Below are 22,370 nucleotides of genomic sequence, written 5' to 3'. Positions count from 1 at the left end.
CACAGGTCATGTGCACGCATGGGATTCATTTCTTCAGATCTGTCCCCTCCCCGACTCCAAGCTCAGGGTTCCGGGGAAGCCAGAGGGACTGAGATGGGACCCCTCTTTAAATCCCTCGGGCAGCCCTGGCAGGTCCTTCTCTAGGCAGCATCCAACCTCCTGTAGTCACTCAGTGACTTCCTTAAGCTTTTGGCTCCCTTCCCCCATCCTTGCTTCTCCCCCTCCCCTCAGCTCTTTCCCTAACCTCCAAGAAAGGCCCCTAGAATCTTTTCCTATTCCCCCAAAAGTCTCAGCCTCCCGGGAGACCCCCAATTCCTCAACTTCCCCCGCAACCTGCCAGCACTCTCAGCTCCCTCCAGGGCTCCCCCAGCCCTCTTCTCCGGCTCCAGTTCTAGTCCTGCACACAAAGCCAGCCATCTCTCCAACACTCAGAACAAAGAAACAGTCTCTCTCCTCTCTCCCCACCACACTCCAAATCTGGGGTCCTTGAGATTCTAGGGACACCCCCCTAGCCTCCAGGGCCATCCCTGATGCTCTGGCCCCTGCCCGCTCCTAGGCAGGAAAGGACCCTTTGTTCTGAGAGAGGAGACACTTAGGGTTTGGGGGGAGGAGGGAGGGAGGAACAGGGGATGAAAGAGAGAAAGGGACCTCTGGGGTTTGGGGCCTATGGAGGTAGGAAGTAGAGCAGAGAGAATGAGGGGGTGGAGGACTGAAGATAGCCTGAAAGAATAGAAATGGAGTGAAAAGAGAGGAGGCATGAGGAGGGGGAGCTGCACAGAAAGATTCTAGGAGGGTGGGAAGGAGAAAGGGACAGGTTCGACTTAAATTCCTCCTACTTCAAGGAGGTCCCGGGGAGGAAGGCAAGGAATGGGGGGTGGGGTCAGGACATAGCTCTGAACCATCCCCCCAGATAGGTAGCAGGGGAGACCATCTTCCTCAAATTATCTCGTTTCCAGCGGCCCCCCTCTACTTCCCACCGCAGTATAAAAAGAAAGGAGACAGCTGGTGTGCTTGGGGGAGGGGGAAGAGGGGATCCAGGGTTTGTTGGCTAAGAATCAACTCCCCCCTTCTGTAACCACAGCTTTCCGGAGGTGGCCCTCCCCTTCCGACCAGCCCAAACTGACAACCAACCTCCCTCAGTGGCCCCTCTGCCCTCTCAGATCTACCCACTCAGCCCCTCACATCCCCACCCCCAGTCAGATCCCAACCCCCGCAAAACCAAGGCCGCCCCAGGATAGAAAAAGCCAAGCTTCTAGATTCCCAGTCCCCCCCAACTACCAAAAAAAAAAAAAAAAAAAAAAGGCATGAGGACCCAGGTATCTGGCTCCCCAACTCCTCCCAATAACGGAAAAGGGACCCGAGTATCTACCTTCCCAGAACCCCTGTCTATAGCCCCTCTCCTGGTCTGCCCCTCGCCGGTGCCCCCATGGTTTTCCCTTTTAGGGTGGAACCAAATTTCCGTGGTTTCAAAAAACCTCTCCACCCCCCTTGGCCCTGCTCCAGGGTCTCAGCTCAAACGGTTGAAAAATAAACAGACTTTCATAGCTGGGGCCTGGCCTGGCGCAGGGTTGAGAAGAGCCTGTCTGCCACCCCACTGTTCCACTGCACTTCAGCCATCTCTCCTCTGGCCCTCTGTTTGTCTTAAGCCCTACCCAAATCCCCAGTTGCTTTCCTGTTAGCAGAATCTCATCCCAACCCCCCAAGGAAAAGTTCCAGGATGGAACCTCTCCCAACTTAGCCTCTAGATGGGTAGTCAGGCTAGGAGCTAGGAGGGAAGTGTGGGAAGGGGTTTCCACCATCTCTGAGGACTCCAAAAGGGTACTGCTCCCATGCCGGTAGACTGTGATGGTGATCAGCATAGGCTGGTGATCAGCATAGGCTGCGCGCCAGGGCAGGACACTGGGATTGGAAAGAGGCCAGAGATTAAACCAGCGATGGACTGGGTCTTGGCCTTTCCCATAATGGGTACAGTGTGGGTGCCTTGAGCAGCTGGGAGGTGCTGTCTGCATGCACCACCTTCCTCCCAGCTCTCATTTATTCACCTATAAGTCAGCTTCATCATTTCCTGGGGGCTGAGGTGTGGAGAGATCATGGCCTTTGGGAGTGGGCCTGGGTACAAAGGCAGAAATAAGGGATACTTGGAAAGGAGTGGCCAAGAGCTCAAGATGGGGGTGGGGGCTAGGGTAATTATACATCCAGACTCTTGAAATGGTAGGTGAACAGTCCCAAGATAAAGAGTTAAGAGAGCTGGGGTGGGGAGGAGGGATGAGGGCACAGTGCCAAGTGGGTCAGCCTAAAGGTTTCAGTTTGTTTCAGGCTGCAAGGACAAGGAGCTTGGAAGCTGGTGGGGCAAAAAGGGATGGGGGGACCCTCTGTGTTTCAGGAACGGGGTGCTCTGGGCCCCAAGGATGGAAGAAAGGATCCTAGCTACACAAAGACCTCTGCTCCCTTCACCTAAGGGTGATGGCTTGGGGGAAAGTAAGCCGTCCCTGAGCTGTCCTGACCCGTCACCCGCCCACCAGAGAGAAGAACTGAATCACAGCTGGAAAGTCCATCTGCGAGGAGAGGAGGAGCTGACTGCTGTCTCGGAGGGGTGGTGATGGTGGTGGTGATGGTGGGAGGAAGCCGGGAAACCACCCCCTCCCACCCCTCCGCCGGATGGCGGGGACAAAGAGGGAACGACCAAGCCAGCGACTGCAGAGTGGGGGGATACCGAGAGCAAGCCGGTGGAACCCTGGCGGAGGGGGTTCCGGAGAGCTTTCGCCGCCCCCACCCCCCCTCGACACACACACCTCCCTCTTCCCGCTCTGTCCCTTACCGGAGCAACTTTCTTTCACGCGGCCCAAAAACACCCGGTCCCGCCAGATCGGAAGCCCCTAAACCCCAGGTCCGCTGGCTCCCGGGATCCCGGCAGAGAATCTGCTCGGAGCTGGAGGCGCGGGTCGCGTCTACTGCTCCCCCAGCCCCCTCCCCACTCACTCACAGTCCCCACCCACCCCGTCCCGCCGCGTTCCCGGCCGACGCTCCGCCCGATTTTGGCGCCCAGAAAGCAGGGGGGCAGACCCGGGGGCGCTGCGGGTGCCGGGGATCGAAGGGCGCCCTGAGGACAGCGGGCGAGAGGGACAGGGGTTTCAGAGCCCACCTTGCTGGCCAGCTCTTTGCTCCGGTCGATCCGCGCCCGTGTGAGGGATTCGATCCGAGACATAATCCGATGGGGGCGGGGGGAGCCCAGGAGGACGCGGCGCGGACCCTGGCGTCCGGCTGTTTGGGGGGGAGGGCGGGGGAGGGGTCCGACCCGCACGCGTCGGTCTTGGGGACAGGAAGTCTGACTCCCCTCGCCCGGCACCCAGCGCCAGTTCCTCAAACCCGAGTCTCCACCCCCACCCGAGCTCAGGAAGGGGGGAGGCGGGGCGGAGGGAGGGCGGGTGCCGAGCGCCGGACGGGACGCCTCGGTCCGTGGAGGGGCGGCTCGCACAAGTACAAGGGGCCGTGGACTAGCTCGCAGGGCCCCTCTGCCTGTTTGCCCTCCAGCGCCGGGCGCCTCTAACCCCAGACGCCCGCCTCCTGGCTTCGGTTTTCCTAAAACCCACCCTGGCCCGCCTCGCAGCCCTCACCCCACCTCTGGTCTTCCCTTTCCCCTCCTCCTCCTCCTCCGCAGTCCATCAGTCTAGAAAGACTCGCGGGCCGGAGGATTCCAGCCGCCCCCAGCTCTCCAGGGAACCCGGGGCCAGTTCCTTCCTGGCCTTCTGGGCCCATCAAAGCAGGCCAGAGCCACCGACCCCTTTTACGACTGGGGGCAGGCGTGGGGAGAGGGCGGAGAAATCAAAGGGGAACTAAAGGGTGGATCTTTAGAGGGCCTGAAAGGGAAGATTCACTCCTGGAGGTTGAAGAATCTGAGAGGAGAGCATTCTTCCACAAGCCCCCAACTCTCTGGGGCCTTACAAGACCGCCCTCAGCCCATAATCTTCCCTCCTGCCTCTGCCTCCACTGACTACTGGGGTGGTAGAGGGGAGGAATTCGTCACTGTTACAGAAGACTAAGAAGCTGAGGAAGTCCTTCCTTGTGTCTAACCCCAGTTCCCTCTGTTGCAAGTTAGGCTAGAACCAAAAGACAAGCAACCAGCCTTCCCCAGTCAGGGACAGTTGGAGTATGGCCAGTCTCTCCACAAGAAGGAGGGGTGCAGTAGGACATTCTTTCTGGACACTCTGCCCCAGTCTGAGGCAACTTCCACCTTTTGGGGGAAATTCCTCCTCCACTCTGATTATAATCACTCACATTGAAGTTCATTTCTGCCTCTCAGGGTCTCCCATGTCTCTGGGAGAAACAGAAGTACAGAGAGTCCTGGGACAGAGCATCTTATGTTTGCAGGGTCCCGCCTGATTTCTGGTCACCAAAGGTGTGGAGGAAGGAGGGAGGGAGAGGAGGCCCAACCTAGACCCAGCAGCTCCCTGCCCGGGTTCAGCAGCAGGGCCTGGCTGCAGGTTTCAAGCCCAGCTCAGCACTCTTGTAGGTGCCAATTTTAGCCTCTGCCACTATTTTGGGCTCCACTGCCTGACCACTGGCTGAGCTAGTTGGGCTCCTCACCACCACACTGCTCCTCTGGCTTCCCCTCCTGCCTAGCAGCTCCTTCACCTCCTTCTTCACCCATTCCCCTGTTTAGGATCCTTATATAGCAAAGACCAGAAAAAAAGGAGAGAAAATAACCATGCCCAATTCTAGGCTGGATGGAAATTAGAAAGCAGAGAGGACTTTCCCTGGGCCATGAGGGAGGCTGACTCCTCCAGGCTTGTACCTGCAGGGGAGACCTACAGGAAGGCCCTAGGAACTCCCCCAAACCAGCAGTCTTGAGGCTCCTGGGCCCAGAACCCCAGACTTACCTCCCCGCAGTGGGCAGCCAGGGCTGAGGAATGTACTAAATTTAAAAACAGACTGCCAGAAGCCAGAATCCTGGCCTCACGGCTCCACCCACTAGGGGCCCTGAGACAAGGGGTAGGCTGCGACCTCGGCTTTTCTCCCAGGCCTGGGGTGGGAGGGTGTTTCAAGCTAAGGATGGAATCTTAAAGGGCCAAACTCCAGTCTGGATACCCAATAAACCCAGGGCCTGAATCCCAGAGTTATGTGAAGGATCTCAATCCCCAAACTCAACGTAGATGGTCTCTATGAAAGGAGAGGACTTAATCTTCCAACCCTCTTCTGTCTCCTACCCCAATCTTCAATATACTTTTCACCCATCTGCTCTTTGTTACCCTGCCTCTCACCCTATGCCCTCTCCTTCCTCTTAAGAGATGAGTAGTAAGGAAGGGGACTTTCGGGGTGGGTAAAGGAAACCCGTCTACCTTTAAGAACACATGTGCTTTTAGTGAGCTAGGCCTGCAGCTTGACTTAATTTCCATTTTCTGTATCCTCTGGAACAGTGAACCCTTTTCCTTTCTCCTTGGCATCCCCTGCCCCTTCTTCCAAACCATTTTTATCCCAATCCCTGCTCCTCCTATCCAGTGATGCTGCCCAGATTTTCAGAAATTATTTTTTTAGATACACAAAAACAAAAGCCAACCCTGATTTCTGCCAGAATCTAAAAGTAGCCACCACTTTCTTTAGCTCATTTAACTTAACGGATATGTCCCCCACATTTCAGGGGTAGGGAGGCCATCCCAGGGAAGAACCTGGTTGTCAGGGTCTTGGCCAGTAGGTGAGCAGAGAAAGCCACAGGGATACCTGGGCCCAAGTCCTACAGTTCCCAGGAGGAGGTTTGCTTTTCTTCTTATTACTTTGGACCTTGTGTATTCTGGGAGGGGATGATTAATGCATTATTGACTCCAATGGCCATCCATCAGAAATGGTGGAAGAAGCGAAGAGAGGGGATAAACTATTACGTAGGTTTACTGACAGAAGCAGAGACAACAACATATAGTCAAAGCTCTAGGTTTGTAATACAGCTCCACCTTTTGCTAACTGTGGGATCTTGGGAGAGTAACCTAGGCTCTAAGTTATCTTGTCTATGAAACAGAGATTAAGGGGCTTCCCTGGTGGTGCAGTGGTTAAGATCTGCCTGCCAATGCAGGGGACATGGGTTCGAGCCCTGGTCCGGAAAGATCCCACATACCGCGGAACAACTAAGTCCGTGCGCTACGACTACTGAGCCTGTGCTCTAAAGCCTGCGAGCCACAGCTACTGAAGCCCGCACACCTAGAGGCCATGCTCTGCAACAAGAGAAGCCACTGCAATGAGAAGCCTGCACACCTCAACAAAGAGTAGCCCCCGCTCGCCACGACTAGAGAAAGCCGCGCACGGCCAAGAAGACCCAATGCAGCCAAAAATAAATAAATAAGTTAATTAATTAATTTTAAAAATAATAACAAATGTAAATAAGAGCTTTAAAAACAAAACAAAACACAGAGATTAAAATATTTATCTTTGCCAGAGTGTTATAAGAATTAAATGAGATGACCTCTGGAAAAGTGTTTTGTCAACTCTACAATGCTAGTCAAATAGGAAGGAATAAGCTACTTCCTTCTCTCACTGCTTGACTGAGCTTCTCTTCACCCCCACCCCTGGTGTTTACCTGCTTATGGCCCCTATCCTGAGCTGGGAGGAGGGGGAAGAAGAGATTTAGTGATGCAAGCACACACATTCATGAGGGTGGAAGCAAGATGGACCAGGAGATGACAGAGAGGGAAACAGGAAGACAGAACGAGAGTCCTAGCAAGGAAAGGCAGTCGACTGGGACAACGTCCTGACGATGCTTAGCTCTTTCCTGCTGGCTGTCTGGGCTTCAGTCTCTGCCCACTTTCTCCTTCATCCCCTCACCAAACTGCTAGGCCAAGGGCGGGCAAATGCAGACCAACTGGGATCTGGATGGCCCCTAGACAGCACCGACTTCCTCTACCATTCGCACTGCAGGAAAAGAGGGTGATTCTGCTGTCAGACTCTCCTACCCTGAACAGAGAGGCTGTGGGGAGAGGGACTCAGACCCAAGGTCTGGGTGTTGGCTTTGTTCTCTTTGTAGAGAGCTCTGCTCCCCCCCACGGCAGAAAAGAAGCCTCACTGTGCCCACCTCGCCCTGCTCTCAGACTGCCTGATCTCACGCTTCAGCTCCCCGCCTGCGGCCTGCAACGAGAAGGAGCTGAGAACCTGGTTTTGTTTCTGCCCTCCCTGCCCACCCAGAGGAAGGAGAATCCTGGCTGAAAGGCTGGCAGAGAAGAGAGCGCTGGCATTGCCGGCGGGGCCAGGAGGAGCCCAGGCAACCTTACTGGGTGAGGATCCCGTGGTGCTTCGAGGTGAATCTGATGATTTCTTGTCTGGGGTTTCTCTTAATGTTCAGGAGCCGCCCCGGTGGGAAAGTACATGCATACTTGGGGAAGCCAGGAGAGGAAAAGGGGGGAGTGGCTCATTCTGCCAGTAAATGAAGAGAGTGGAAATGAATCCAAGCAGCAGGCAGAGCTCCTAGTTTCACCAGAGCCGGGGTGTTGGTAATAAGGAAGAGAGCAACGTGCCTTCACCTTCCTGGGGTCGGAACTGCACGTGGCCCCACTGGTACGGTGTGTATGCGCTTCCACAATCATACACTTTCCTGGCTTCCACTCTGCCTATGGTCTCATTTCAACTCCTTCAGCTGCCATATCCACCCATAAAATTATGAGTGTAAAAGCACTTTGCAAACCCGAATACTCTCTGAAGAAGTAAAAAGTATTGCTGTAATTATTATGATTTTTATGCCCGATGGTTAAGATTTCGGCTGCCTACCTCTCAGCTATGTGGGGCCTCCAGAGAGGGAGGGCTAGGCCACTCCTCAGCTTCTGAGGCTCCTGGCCCATCTCCCCTTCCAGCTGTCCACAGCTGGCTGCTAAGCTGGAGACATAGGGAAAGCAGAGGAAAGGTGATTTACTGGGACAGAAGGAGGGAGACTGGGAGATATACCATGTTCCCTTAAAACTTGAACCATTGCCCTGAGTCTCTGCCTACCAGCGGAAGCTGGGGAGGGGAGCAGATGGTGAGGGGGAGGGGAAGGGAACTGGGGAGGGCAGTGGGTCCCCGGGCCTCCTGCTTCCCCAACTCCTACCTTGGCCTTTCCGGTCATGCCCAAGATGAAGCTGAGGGTCCGTCTCAGGGAGGAGCCTGCCCAGGTGCCTGAGCCCCCTTCCAGTTGGCCACAGCTGCAGAGAGAAAAAGAAGAGGTGAAGAGATGGAGCTGGAGCTGGAAAAGAACAACAAGATACTCCCAGAGATACGGTGGATGAAGTGCCATGACCAGGGGAGAGAGAATGGGGAGATACGGGGGAAAGACAGGGAAGGGTGAGGAAGAGAGAGGAAGGACTCAGGAGAAAGAGGCCCCCACTCCCCTACCTCCTCGGATTTCCTAGATATGGTCACTACAGTTTCCCAGGCCCTTCTATTTATGAGGAAAACTCCAGGCTCCTCCCAGATAAATACAGACTCCCCCTTCCTACCTAATCCAGGCCCAATCTCCTCTTTCATGCTGCTTCCCAACGGAAATGATACGGGGAGGGGGGCTCTCCAAGGGGACGTTTTCCCCTCACAAAACAAGAGTCCTGTGTACGACCCTCCCTGCTGTTTGGAAAGGGCCTCTGGGCCTAACGCCAATAAGGACTGAATTTCCTGGGATTTCATCAGCCCCATCCCATGAGCTAATCCCAAACCCAGAGCCAGGAGGATGTGTCAGCTAGAGATTTTCAGGACCACCAATCAGAGCTTGATATCTTAAAGGGCCCATTACTAGCTCACACACCCACACTGTCTTAGAGGGCTAACCCACTCTAATCAGGCTTCAGCTGTAGGAGCCAAATAAACAGGTGCCGATTTTGCATGCTTATTTACATAGATACTATGTAAATCTCCCAGCCTCCACCTCGATTCCTGAACAATATGCCTTCAGCCCCTGCCCTCTCCCCTTGGGGCGCTACAGCCCATGCCCAGCTCTCCTTAGGGCCACTCCCCATTGGTCGATTATCTCAGCTATCCAAAGCTGGTCCATGGTCCTTGGTCACCGTCTGTCCCTAAGATTGTGCAGTAGCGAATCTGCCTGCTCACTTTTCTGACACTGACAACAGCTGTCAACCTCCACTCTCTTATTTAACAGACACCCTGGGGTCTATATACTCCTCTTTCCCTGATTTCTTCTTCATCCCATGGAGCTACCGGGAAACTTCTTAGCCTTCCCCAGCCAATGAGAAGAAGGGGAATTCTATGCAGCGCAGGTAGAAGGATATTTGGAGGTCTTTCATAAGAAACGTTAAGGGGAGCAATGTTTCAGGAAACAGAGACCCTTGGGGCTACAAAACCCATGGCCTAGTCCCATTGTCCCTCCCCCATCTAGGGCTTTGAAGGGCTCTGTGTCCCCCAAACTCACCTTTTGCTGAGGTCAGCAGCAGAGGACTGGGACAAATTGCCTGCCAACACAAAAGGAGACGTGAGGTGTCCAGCTAAAGCCAGACAAAGGCGCCCAGGGCTGCCTCCCCCACCCCCTCCACCTGGATCAGGTTCCCAAGCTGCAGGTGCTTGTGACGCCATTCCTTAGGGCGGGCACTGGGGAGTAGGGAAGGAGGGAGGCGTCTGAGCAGAGCAGAGCTGAAGAACTTAGCAGCCAGGGTAACAGAGCACCGGCGTTGTGTGGATAGGGGGCTGAGAGGCCAATGTCTCAGTTCCTTTTCAGTGAATGGCGAGGGCAGAGGATTGAGCTCCCAATGCCTCTTCTTGATGACAAGGTACGTTGCGGATAACTGTCCTCCATCTCTGGTGACAGGGGAAGCTAGAGAGCCACTCTCTGTCCTATGTCCTCCTTCATTGGAAGGAGAGCCTCAGAATACCAAAGTCCTGAATTCAGATCTCTCACTTGAATAAAGGCATTTTGGGGTTTCCAAGAGTGTGTGGTTAAACATAATGCAGGACATCTGGACCCTAAACAGCTGGCTCTGAGGAGTGGGCTGAGACAGGCAGAGGAAGGGGCCACCACTGCTTTGCTCCCCACTTTTACTCACCAGCTGGATCTGAGCAGCCCAAGAAGTAATTGATGCCACTCATGGATACAGACTTGGAAAGCATGCCGGTGGGCGAGTGGTCCAAAAGGCCAGCAGATGGGTGACAGGAACGCTGACCCTAGAATCGTGTTAAGAATCCTCATGCAAAGTTCAGGCTTCATCCATCTTCCCCCCCCCCCCCCCCCCCGCCCAAGGCTCTTCACTTTCCCACAGCAAAGCCCTTCTTCAAGGCCTTCAGGCCTTCTACCCCTCCCCACTACCCATATCTGGAACATCCCACTTGAAATAGTTGAGAAGTTATTCCTGCTATTTAGCAGCCATCACTCTGTTGCAACTCAAACCCTGGCTGCCTTAATATAGAAAATATCTTAGAAAAGATTTACCCTGAATCGTTTCCAGAGATGAAAAACTCAATATATAGAGGTCAGGCAGGTAATGAAAAAACAAACACACACACACAAAAAACTGGGGCAGTCTGGGTTTAAAACAATAGGGATTAGAAATATTCATAAACCCCACACCCAATCTTTCGAAAATCACTTTTTTTTTCTCAAGCCTACATGGAGCATTACAATAACTGGCTACATATCAGTCCATAAGGCAAAATGTAACATGTTTCAGATAACCTCTATCAGAGATATCATAGGAAACAACCCAGAAATCCCTTTTCAGTAGCTAGGATAAAGAATCTGTGGTATATTTATAAATAGAAGCATTATTCAACATTAAAAATGAACAAACTACAGTTCAGCCAACAATATGGATGAATCTCATGAAAGAACGAAGACACAAAAGATTTATATACTTTGTGGTTACATTCATATAAAGTTTAAAACAGGCAAAACTAATTGATATTGTTTAGACATACACATAAAGGTGGTAAGTCTATAGGGAAAATCGATCTCAAAAGTCAAGAAAGTGGTCCTCTCTGCCAGGAGGGAGAGGGCTATGAATGGGGAGGGACACGGGGGGCTTCTGGGTTTGGGTGGTACTCTATTTTTTTTTTAACCTGGAGTAGTTACATGGTTGTTTGCTTCCTAATTATGCATTACGTTGTACATATAAGTTTTATATACTTCTCTGTATCTATGTTATATTTCAATTTTTTTTTAAGTTTTAAACAAATCTCCATTTTTTTTTTTTGCGGTACGCGGGCCTCACCGCTGTGGCCTCTCCCGTTGCGGAGCACAGGCTCCGGACGTGCAGGCTCAGCGGCCATGGCTCACGGGCCCAGCCACTCCGCGGCACGTGGGATCTTCCCCGACCGGAGCACGAACCCGTGTCCCCTGCATCGGCAGGCGGACTCAACCACTGCGCCACCAGGGAAGCCCCAGATTTAGAAATTTTAAAACACCCTTCTAAATAAACTTACTGGTCAAAGAAGAAATCATTATGGGAATTTAAAGGTATTTTATAACAACAATAATGAAAATACTACTCAACAAAACTTGTGGGAGATGGCCAAAATGTATCTCAAGGATAATTTGTCAATTTAAAATGCTTAACTGAAAATTTTTTAAACTGAAAATTAATGAGCTATGCCAGCTTAAAAGGTTAGAAAAAGAACAACAAAACAAACCCAAAGTAAACAGAAGAAAGGATATGATAAAAGCAGAAATCAATGAAGTAGTAACAAATGAAATAGGATCAATAAAGCCAAGAGTTGATTTTAGGAACAGGCAAATAAAATAGACAAACCTTTGATAAGGGTTATGCTCAAATAAAAGTAGAATGAACGAGTGGACCTAACTACAGAAACAGTAGTGACTAGAAAGATAATGCTATCTACAACTTAATGCCAGTAATTTTGAAAATGCAAACAAAATAGACAAATTCTTTTAAAAAACAAACAAAATATATATAACTTACCAAAACTGAATCTAGAAGAAATAGAAAGTCTGAATGGTCCTATTAAAGAAATGGAATCAGTAGTTAATCTTTCTATAAACAAAACAAAATACACCAGGCCAAAACAGTTTTACAGTCAAGGAGCAGAGCTTTCAAGGAATAGATCACTGAAATCTTATACAAACTCTTCCAAAGAATAGAAAACAAAAGCTTCCCAACTCTTTCTATAAGGCAAGTATAACCTTGATTCTTAAACTACACACAGACCATATGACAAAGGAAAATTGTGGCCCAATCTCTCTTATGAAAAGTACAAAAATTCCAAACAAAATATTAGCAAACTGTAATAGATTTTAAATAGCCACAAATTATTTGCAGCTCCTACCATCAAGAAGGAGTCTATTTCTTCACTCAGTCACAGGCTGGCCTGTGACTTACTACGATGAATAGAATGTGGCAGAAGTAGCATGATGTGATTCTTGAGCCTACACCTCAAGAAAACTTAAAGCTTCCACTCATGCCCACTTGGAATGCTATTGCCACGTGAACAAGACCAAGCCTAAGCCTTCTGGAGAAGCCATGTGGATAAGAACCAAAGTATCACAACGGGCAACCTGCCAACCCACAGGCATGGATACGGCTGTCCTTGACCATCAGCCCTATTCAGCCACCAGACAACTACGGCCACATAAGTGAGTCCAGGTGGAGCCAGCAGAAGAATACCCAGCTGAGCTCAGTCCAAATTAACCACCCATAGAACTGTGAGGGGGAAAAAAAGGTTGTTGTTTTAAGCCACTAAGTTTGGGGTTGATCTTTTATGCAGCAATAGATAATTGATGCCACAAATAAATCCAGCAGTGTGTAAAAAAGATAATCAATCCATCATGAAAAAGTCAGACTTATCCTAAAAATATAAGGGTGGTTTAAGATGAGGAAAATCTTTAAATGTAATTTACCTCAATGACATATTAAAGGAGAAAAAACATAACCAACTCAGTAAAAGCAAAAAAATCATAGGATAAAATCCAACACTCACTCATTGTAAAACCAAAGACCTGGCAGTTACAAATGGAAGGAATCTTCCTTAACTGGATAGAGTATCTTTTAAAACCTTAAAGCCAAAAATCGATTTCAATGGTGAAACATAAGATGCACTCCCTCTAAAATCAGAAACAAGACAAGGATAGCCATTATCACCGTTTCTGTTCAGCACTGCAATAGAGCCCTAGCCATACACAGCCACACACACAGTAGGGCAAGAAAAAGAAATGAAAGAAATAAATATTGAAAAAGAAGAAAGCAAAATTCATTTAAAGATGACATATGGGCTTCCCTGGTGGCGTGGTGGTTAAGAATCCGCCTGCCAATGCAGGGTGACACAGGAAGATCCCACATGCCGTGGAGCCACTAAGCCTGTGCGCCACAGCGACTGAGCCTGTGCTCTAGAGCCCGTGAGCTACAACTACTGACCCTGCGTGCCACAACTACTGAAGCCCGTGTGCCTAGAGCCTGTGCTTCACAAGAGAAGCCACCACAATGAGAAGCCTGCGCACCACAAGGAAGAGTAGCCCCCACTCGCCGCAACTCGAGAAAGCCCGCGTGCAGCTACGAAGACCCAACGCAGCCAAAAATAAAAATAAATAAATAAAATTTAAAAAAAAATAAAAATAAAGATGACATAATTGTCTACTTAGAAAAGCCAAAAAATCCAGATAACTTGTTATAACTGAAAAAAAAGAGTTTAACAAGGTAAATAACTATAATTAATTAAATTTCATTTCTATAAACCAAAAATAATTATAAAATGTAATTAATGTAATTTAAATATAAGAAAGCATTTATAATAGCAACAAAATATATAAGGCACATAGAAATAAATCTAATAAAGATTGACAAGACCTGTATGAAGGAAACAAATACTTTGTTAAAAGACATATTTTTTTAGAAAGCCTAACAAAATAGAGATATTATTTTTCGTGGATAAGAAGACTCAATATCAGAAAGAAGTCAATTTTTCCTAAATTAATCTTTTTTTAAATTCATCCACCAAATATTTTCATGTTTTATTTATTTGTTTTTTCTTAACATCTTTATTGGAGTATAATTGCTTTACAATGGTGTGTTAGTTTCTGCTTTATAACAAAGTGAATCAGTTATACATATACATATGTTCCCATTTCTCTTCCCTCCTAAATTAATCTTTGAATTCAGTACAACCTCAGTCAAAATTCAGCAGAATTTTTCATTTTTAGAAATTGATAAGCTGATCCTAAAATTCACATAGAAGTGCAGAGACTTCCCTGGTGGCCCAGTGGTTAAGAATCTGCCTTCCAATGCAGGGGACGCGGGTTCGATCCCTGGTTGGGGAACTAAGAGCCCACATGCTGCAGGGCAACTAAGCCTGCGCACCGCAACTACTGAGCCTGTGCACTCTGGAGCCCGTGCACCACAACTGGAGAACCCTGCACGCTGCGACGAAGAGCCCATGTGCTGCAACTAAGACCTGATGCGGCCAAATAAATAAATATTTTTATTTATTTAAAATAAAATAAAATTCACATAGAAGTGCAAAGGACCTAGAATAGCCAAGATAATCTTAAAGAAAAATAATAAAGTTGGAGGACTTACACTATCACATTTTTAAGACTTACAATAAAGCCACATTAATTAAGATAATGTGATACTGGCATAAGAATAGACAAATAGGGCTTCCCTGGTGGCGCAGTGGTTGGGAGTCCGCCTGCTGATGCAGGGGACATGGGTTCGTGCCCCGGTCCGGGAAGATCCCACATGCTGCGGAGCGGCTAGACCCGTGAGCCATGGCCTCTGAGCCTGTGCGTCCGGAGCCTGTGCTCCGCAACGGGAGAGGCCACAACAGTGAGAGGCCCGCGTACCACAAAAAAAAAAAAAAAAAAAAAAAAAGAATAGACAAATAGATCAATGGAACAGAGAACAGTCCCCAGCAATAGACTCACACAAATATAGTCACCTGATTTTCAACAAAGTCACCACAGCAATTCAATGGGGAAAGTAAGTTTTTTAATGAAGCAGCTGGATATTTACATAGGGAAAAAACCAAAACCTTGATTTCTCCCGTACACAAGAACCTAGATAAATCACAGACCTAAATATGAAAGCTAAAACTATAAAGCTTCTAGAAGAAAATATCGAAGAAAAATCTTCACGTTCTTGGAGTAGGCAAGATTTCTTAAACATGACCAAAAGCACTAACCATTAAAATAATCGATAAACTGGACTTCATCTAAATTAAAAACTCATGCTTATTAAAATACACTATTAAAGTAAAAATGCAAGTCAAAGACTGAGAGAAGATACTCACAATACACATATCTGACAGAGGACTCAGATCCAGAATATATAGAGAACTCTTACAAATCAGTAAGAACAAGACAAGCTGTTTTAAAAATTGAGCAAAAGACTTGAACAGACATTTCACCAAAGAAGATATTCAGATGGTCAATGAGAATATGAAAAGGTGCTCAATAAAATTTTTCAACAGGGACATGCAAATTAAAACCAAAATGACACAATTCTAAAACACCCACCAGAATGACTAAAATTAAAATCTTGACAGTAATAACTTATAATAGAAAAGAATCTGAAAAAGAATACATATCTATCTATCTATCTATATATATATACATATAACTGAATCTCTTTGCTGTACACCTGAAACATTGTAAATCAACTATACTTCAATAAAAATTTTAAAAATTTTAATTTAAAATCTTGACAAAAAAAGTGTAATATACCTAAGAATACATCTAATACATATCCACAAACTCTGTATGGAAAAAAATTGATAAAACTTTATTAAAAGACATTAAATGAAGAAGTATACTATTTTCATGGATGGGTAGGAAGAAGCAATACTGTAAAGATGTCCACTTTCCCTAATCTTTAGAGTCAATGCAACTCCAACTAAAATCTCAAAAGTTTTTTTTAATACATGTTTTGTATATATACTTCAATAAATATGCTCTTTTTAAATTAAGAAACTCTGTTTCTTTAAAGGCACAATAGGAGAAGGAAAAGACAAACCACTTTTCTCAATCTTTGAGAAAAGATCATTGCAACACATACAACCACAAAGGATTAGTATTCAGAATATGTAAAGAACACATTCAAAACAATAAAGAAAAAATCCTCAAAGAATCCAATAGAAAAGTGGGCAAAAGACATGAAGAGGAATTTCACAGAAGAGGAAACACAAATGACCAAGACACATATAAAAATTGCTCAATTCCATTTGTAATAAGGATAATTCAAATTAAAACCACAATGAGATTTATAACCACTAGATTGGCAAAATTAAGAAATCTGATGACTCCAAGTGTTGGAAAGCATGTGGATCAATGAGAACTCTTATATACTGCTGATGTGGGTGGAAACAGTTTGCCATTAACTTATAAAAATGAACATCTGTGTACACTATGACCCAACAGTTCTACTCCAAGGTATATACCCCAGAGAAATTCTTGCAAATGAGCACCGGAAGATGGATAAAAGGATGTTCATAATGACACTCTTCATAATAGTAAAGAATGGAAATTATCCAAATGTCCATCAACAGAAGATTGGAATGAAAATAATTACCTATAACTATTTGTAACACATGGATAAAAATTAGAAACAGAATGCTGAGTGAAAATGCAAGTTATAGAAAATTTTGTACAATATAATATCATTGTTTTTAAAGTCAGAAACAAACAAAAAAGAAATAATACATCATTAGGTAATGCTTGTGTTAGAACTATTTAAAAAAAAGTAAATGAGTGATTAAGAAAATTCAAGATAGTGGTTAACTCTGGTGGGAAGGCAAAGGAATAATAGACGAGAGGAAGACATAAATAAAGATAAATGTACTGGTGATATTCTAGTTCTGGAGATGGATGGGTGATTGATTAGGCATTCATTTAAAAATACTATATTTATGACAAATGGAAAAATACAATAGAGAGTACTAGCAACCCTGGCAAGCTGGAGGGTACAGCTCCCATCTAAGGACATCTGAATTTTGGAAAGTGTAAACACCATGCTGGCCAAACAAAATAAATTTTGAGCTAGACTTGGCTTGGCTTTCAAACTAGTCTGAAAGCCCCAGTCTAGTTTAATGAATCTCAGACTTTTGGTCTGTGGACTTTGCTGAAGACTTATACCTATTTGCTGCTGCAGGAAGATACAAAAAACCCCAAACATACAGACAAGGAGAAATTTAAGGGAAATGCTTAAAGATTAGGTGAAGAGAGAAGAGGAATCAGAACAGGAAGACATAAAAAAAGAAGAAACAAAAAACCACTAGAGAAGGGGGGAAAGAAGAAGACATATAATACCAAGAAGGGGGAAGCAGGGAGAAGAGAGAGGTGGAAGAGAGAGAAAGAAGTACAAAGGAATGGAGGGGAGAAGAGAAAAAAGAAACCGTTATCTCCTGTGTGCTAGCCTCTGTACTGGGCACTTTAACACTTTTTTTTCATCTAATAATCACAACTTTAAAAGACAGTTTTTAGTATCCTGATTTTCAGAAAGCTGAAATATATTGTTCAACTAGGAGCAGTGTGACTCCCAAATCCTGTTCTTTCTACCGTACCACATTGAATCAGATGTGAGGGAAGACCTACAGAGATGCTAATGGAGAAAAGTGGGAGCTGGGAGAAGATGGGTTTTGCTGCTTCCCTGACAGGCTGTAACAGCCCCCTCTTCTCAACCTCTCTCCCAAACCACAGGCACTTGAACAATGAGGCCGGGTGGGTACCCCTGGCCAGTTAGAGGATGTGCTGGAGGGGAGGTAACCTTAAGTCACAGGGCTTGAGACAGTTCCATGTACAGCTGTCCCTCATTATCCATGGGGGATTGATTCCAGGATCCTGTGGATACCAAAAGCTGAGGATGCTCAAGTCCCTTACATAAAATGGCATAATACTGAAATTTGCATATAACCTGTGTGCGTCCTCCCATATACTTTAAACCATCTCTAGATTAATTGTAATACCTAATGTAATATAAATGCCATGTAAATAGTTGTAAATGCTATATAAATATTTGCCAGCATGAGGCAAATTCAAGTTTTGCTTTTTGAAAATTTCTGGAATTTTTTTTCAAATGTTTTTGGTCCATGGTTGGTTGAATCCATGGACGCAGAACCTATGCATACAGAGGGCTGACTGTACTCAGGGACTCTTAGCTGGCAAACCCAGTGATGTCTCTAAAAGCTTCGTGTATCCTCAGTGGTCTCTGGGTCCTGGTTTGAGATCTTCCCTGTGATGTTCCCTTCAGCCAGAAGGCTGAGCAATCTCTATATCCTTTCTCACTTGATAATCCTATGATTATCTTGTTAGAGAACTACTGTTTCAGGGTACCAGATGCCTAGTTTCACCCTACAAATAATAAGTTCATCTCCAAATCTGAGAAATGTGGGGTCCACACAAAGAAGTAGTTATAACACCAAGGGGAGCAGGGGCCTTTTAATGAGAGAGGAATAGAGATACCCACATCAACACAGAGACACAGACACAGAAAGGAAGGCACAGAGAGTCTCAGAGAAAGAGACAGAGGCAGGATACCAAGAGTGGGGGACAGAGCATACAGACCCAGGAAAGCAGACAGAGGAGTAGAAACACCAGATTCAGATTCCATCAGATGGAGTCAAAGTGATGCCTGGGCACAGGGAGACCCAGCAGCTTGCAGAACAGAAGAGGCACAGAGTGGTGGCTGGACAGGCAAAGGGGCAGGAGAGGGGGAGGAAGGTGGTAGCTTCCATGGGGATTTGTCTATCCATACCACGCAGGAGGGTTGGCCACCTTGGTGTTGCAGTTCCAGAAAGGGGTCCAGTTCCTCTTGGCTCTGCAGTAAGGGGGGCTCCTGGGAGCCCACACATCCCGATGCCTGCAGTTTGTTCCTGAAACACACATTGGCACCACTGCCCTCCGGTACCAGTGGCCTGTGACAGGCACCAGGGAGGAACACTGCCTCAGCCCAGTCCTGTTGCTTGCCCCCAGCCCAGCCCTTCCGGTTAGCCTAGGCGCAGGCCTTTGGGGCTGTGCTTTGGCAAAACTGTGGAGCTGGCTTCAGGCAAGGGTGACCCCTGCTGGTCAAAGGACAGTACTGCCCTCCAGAAAACAGCCAGCGTTCAGCAGGGAGGGAAAGGAAGGGTAAGCCGCATTCTCGCTCTTTGCCTGGTGTCTGATGCCAACCTTAGCTCCTACTAAGATCAATTGTGTGCCCAGGGCTCCCTTTCTTCTCTACCCAAGGGTCAAAATTAGTGCCTGGTAGTGAAAGGTGACACCTGGAAGACCGTGAGATACAGTCGGCACCACATAAAGCGTACTCAGAGCGTCTCTGCCTTAAATTAGCCGCTCTTAGCAAGGTGCCATGAGTCCTGCGGACAAGGCTTCTCACCCAAGTTCCTTCCCAAGCCAGTTCAGGGACAAGGTCCTCTCCCCTCACACAGCCCAGCCAGCCCTGCCTAGAAGCTGGAGAAGCTTGGTCTACTCACCAGAGCTAAGAGAACTTGGCCAAGGGGACCATTGTCAAGGCAGAGAGACAGGGCCCTTCCACGGCTAGCAGGCCCTCACAGTGACCACTCACACTGAACCCTTCATGCTGACCCCTGGACCTTCTCTTTCTGGCTTCCTCTGTCTTTAGGGATATGGTCAGTGATTTTTCAGGAGAGGGGAAGAGCTGGGTCCCTCTCTTCTAGTCTGCCAAGCTTATGTAGGCCCCTGAGCCAGAGTAGTTCTTCCCCCATTGTAGGGCTGGACTATGATATCTAAATATCTTGGGCCTGCCTCAGCCTGGATCCAGCAGGCAGGGAGCAATTTGGGAAAGGAGGCAGGTTCCATGCCCCAACCCTGGGAGCACTTCTCTCAAGAAACTTCCCAAAGTTCTCTGGGCCTCAGTTTCCTCATTTGTAAAATGAGGTGATGGGGCCATATGATCCCTGAGTCCCTTCCAGCTCTGACACTGTTGTATGGTCCTAAGAAACCCAAGTGGGAGGTGGAGGCAATAAGACCTGAGTGTCCTGCTACTCACCTCACCTCCATACCTTTCCCTCACCATCCTCACCCACCTGCCCTTGAGACCAGGTAGAAAGAAGGAGCTAGAACTATTAGGTAGAGTCACATTTTGAAAGGCAGAGTCTACCCTCCCCAAAGGCCCGCAACAGGCCTGGGTTCGGATTCTCCAGGGAAGAGACTAGGGGCCCAGGTCTCTTCAACTCCTGTCATTCCTTTCCAACCACTTCTCCTAGGTATAGGACTTGACAGAAGGAGACACCGGAGGTCCCCTGGTGTTTTACCTGCTCAGTGGATCCTGGAGCTCCTTGCCCGGCCCCCAACTATGTCTTTTGAAGGGGTCGTAGTTGTGACTGTAGGCACGGAAAGCCCTCGACCTTCGGAGGGGTATAGCATGGGAGCCGTCTCTCTCCTTCTTTTCTCCCTCTTCCTCATTCTCCTCCAGCTGTTCTCTGGACTCGACCACAGACAGGCAGCGTCGAGTGTGGCCTTGGGGCACCAGGTCTCCACCTGTGAGGAGCACCTCTGGGACGTCCTTGTTCATGGGAGGTACACACAGGCCAGTCTGAATCAAGAAGACAAAGAATGGTGAGTTCTAGAATTCTGGAATTTGGAACTAGAAAGGTGTCCCAGTCAGCCAGGCCTAGAGCATCAAGTCACCCCTCCCTTTACCAAGGCACAGAATTGGAGGATGGCTGGCTCAAGATCACACGAGGAATTAGTTGCAGAGTCAAGCAGAGAACTTGGGTTTTCTGACTCCCAGTCTAGTGTTCTTTCCAGTACATAATGACATCCTCATTCACTCATTATTATTCCATTTAATGAGTACCTATATGGCAGAGGACCAAGCCAAGCAAAGAGAAATAGATATTGTTCTTACCCTCAAGGAATTCGTTCTAGTGAGTGTGTGTGTGCATGTGTGCATGTGTGTACATAGACAAAAGCACAAATCACAAACAACTGGCCGGAGTTTGCCAAATGCCACAAGAGAATTTTCAAAAAAAGTCTTTGTGCTGTCAAAGGAATGAGTGCATATAGCCAGTTGGAGGACTCAAAAAAGGGAAACAGAAGGAAGTAAACAGCCTTTGAGATGGGCCTGGAAGGGTGGAGTGGTTAGGATTTGGCCACGTTGGAAAGGGAGGAGTCTAGGCAAATAAAACAGTAGGGAGAAAAGGTGCATGAGTGAGAAAGTAGTATGATTTCTTCTTTCTAAGATTCTGGTCATTTGGGGAGTAAGAGAGCCATTCTGACCTTTTCCCAAGAAGCAAAGAGAAGGGCTCCAAAACCAGCCACATTGAAATTCCTTCTCTCTCTCCCAAGTGGGCATTGTTCTCACTGCCCAGTACTCCTGGCTGCCATCAGGGCTTGCCTCAGTGTGTCTCAGATTTAAGAACCCTCAGGAGCTCTTAAAGTTGAAAATGATAAGCTCCACTCCAGAAACAAGTACCAAATACCCGAGTACTAAGGTGATGGAGGGGCGGGAAGGCAACTCACATCTACTGCATCTACCTCTGTACACCCCCTCTGGGCCCTATCTCTGTAGAACTTCTGCTAGAATGAGTTTCCCAGGCTCCTCTTCTCCCAGGGGTGAAGCAACTGAGATGTTCAGAGGACCCTGGAGGGCCAGGAAGCAGTGAGCCAGAATTCCCGCTCCTCCCAGGCTTCCTGTGAGGGTGTCAAGCCTTCCGCAAATTATTTTACTCCCCGCCCCCGACACCCCCCCACCCCAAAGTCCAGGTTGCTGGACAGTCGTTCCTTCCAGCAACTTTTCCCTCTTTCACTGCAACCTGCCCCCACTCCACCCAGGACCACTGAGATGGCACCTGTGCCTGTGTCAGCTGCACACCTGCCTACCACAGGGAAGGAGACAAGTACTCAGGCCTCTGCAGATGGCATTCTGCTGCCCTGCTGTGTGGGTCTAAAGATAGAAAAAGAGAGGCCTAGGAAACCAGCCCAGGCCCTGTGCCTGTCCGTGCTCAGCACAGCTGGAAGCCACATAGAGGGGACCTCTCAGCCTGCCGCTGGGAGACATCCTCTCTCTGTGTCCACAAACTTGGGCCTCGTGCCATCTGATGTGCTATCTATAAACAGGATGGGATGGGACTTCCCTGGCGGTCCAGTGGTAAAGAATCCGCCTTCCAATGCAGGGGACGCAGGTTTGATCCCTGGGCAGGGAAATAAGATCCCACATGCCACGGGGCAACTAAGCCCACACACCACAACTACTGAGCTCGCGCGCCTCAACGAGAGAGCCTGCATGCTGCAAACTACAGAGCCCACGAGCACTGGAGCCTACGCGCCACAACTAGAGAAGAGAAAACCCGCACACCACAACTAGAGAGAAGCCCGCGCACCACAAGGAAGAGCCCGCGCACCACAACGAAAGATCCCGCATGCCTCAACGAAGATCCTGCGTGCTGCAGCTAAGACCTGACGCAGCCAAAAATAAATTAAATTAATAAATAAATAATAAATCTTAAAAAAAAAAAAAAAGACT

At 47.9% G+C, this 22,370-nt stretch overlaps 1 protein-coding gene across 4 annotated transcripts in view; it reads right to left on the bottom strand.

The window, feature by feature from the left end:
• Positions 1 to 22,370, bottom strand: part of ARHGEF2 (Rho/Rac guanine nucleotide exchange factor 2) — a 53,295-nt gene that overhangs the window by 21,302 nt on the left and 9,623 nt on the right. The window contains exons 2-7 of one of the 4 annotated variants that reach the window (XM_089914009.1): positions 20,158 to 20,438; positions 18,642 to 18,759; positions 11,865 to 11,903; positions 9,996 to 10,113; positions 9,368 to 9,407; positions 8,060 to 8,153 (exon numbers count right to left, since the gene is read on the bottom strand). In XM_089914009.1, the coding sequence (XP_089770135.1) occupies positions 8,060 to 8,153; positions 9,368 to 9,407; positions 9,996 to 10,113; positions 11,865 to 11,903; positions 18,642 to 18,759; positions 20,158 to 20,438 (690 nt within the window). Of the gene's footprint in view, positions 1 to 3,142; positions 3,376 to 8,059; positions 8,154 to 9,367; positions 9,408 to 9,995; positions 10,114 to 11,864; positions 11,904 to 18,641; positions 18,760 to 20,157; positions 20,454 to 22,370 lie in introns of those variants that run through there. The other 3 variants (XM_089913996.1, XM_022559668.3, XM_022559669.2) reach the window with 3 other exon arrangements.

Source organism: Delphinapterus leucas, chromosome 1, assembly GCF_059928025.1.
Source record: "Delphinapterus leucas isolate spDelLeu-1000000601 "Yukka" chromosome 1, BTC_Dleu_Yukka2, whole genome shotgun sequence".
NCBI lineage: Eukaryota > Metazoa > Chordata > Mammalia > Artiodactyla > Monodontidae > Delphinapterus > Delphinapterus leucas.
This window is presented reverse-complemented; position numbering and strand designations above follow the sequence as displayed.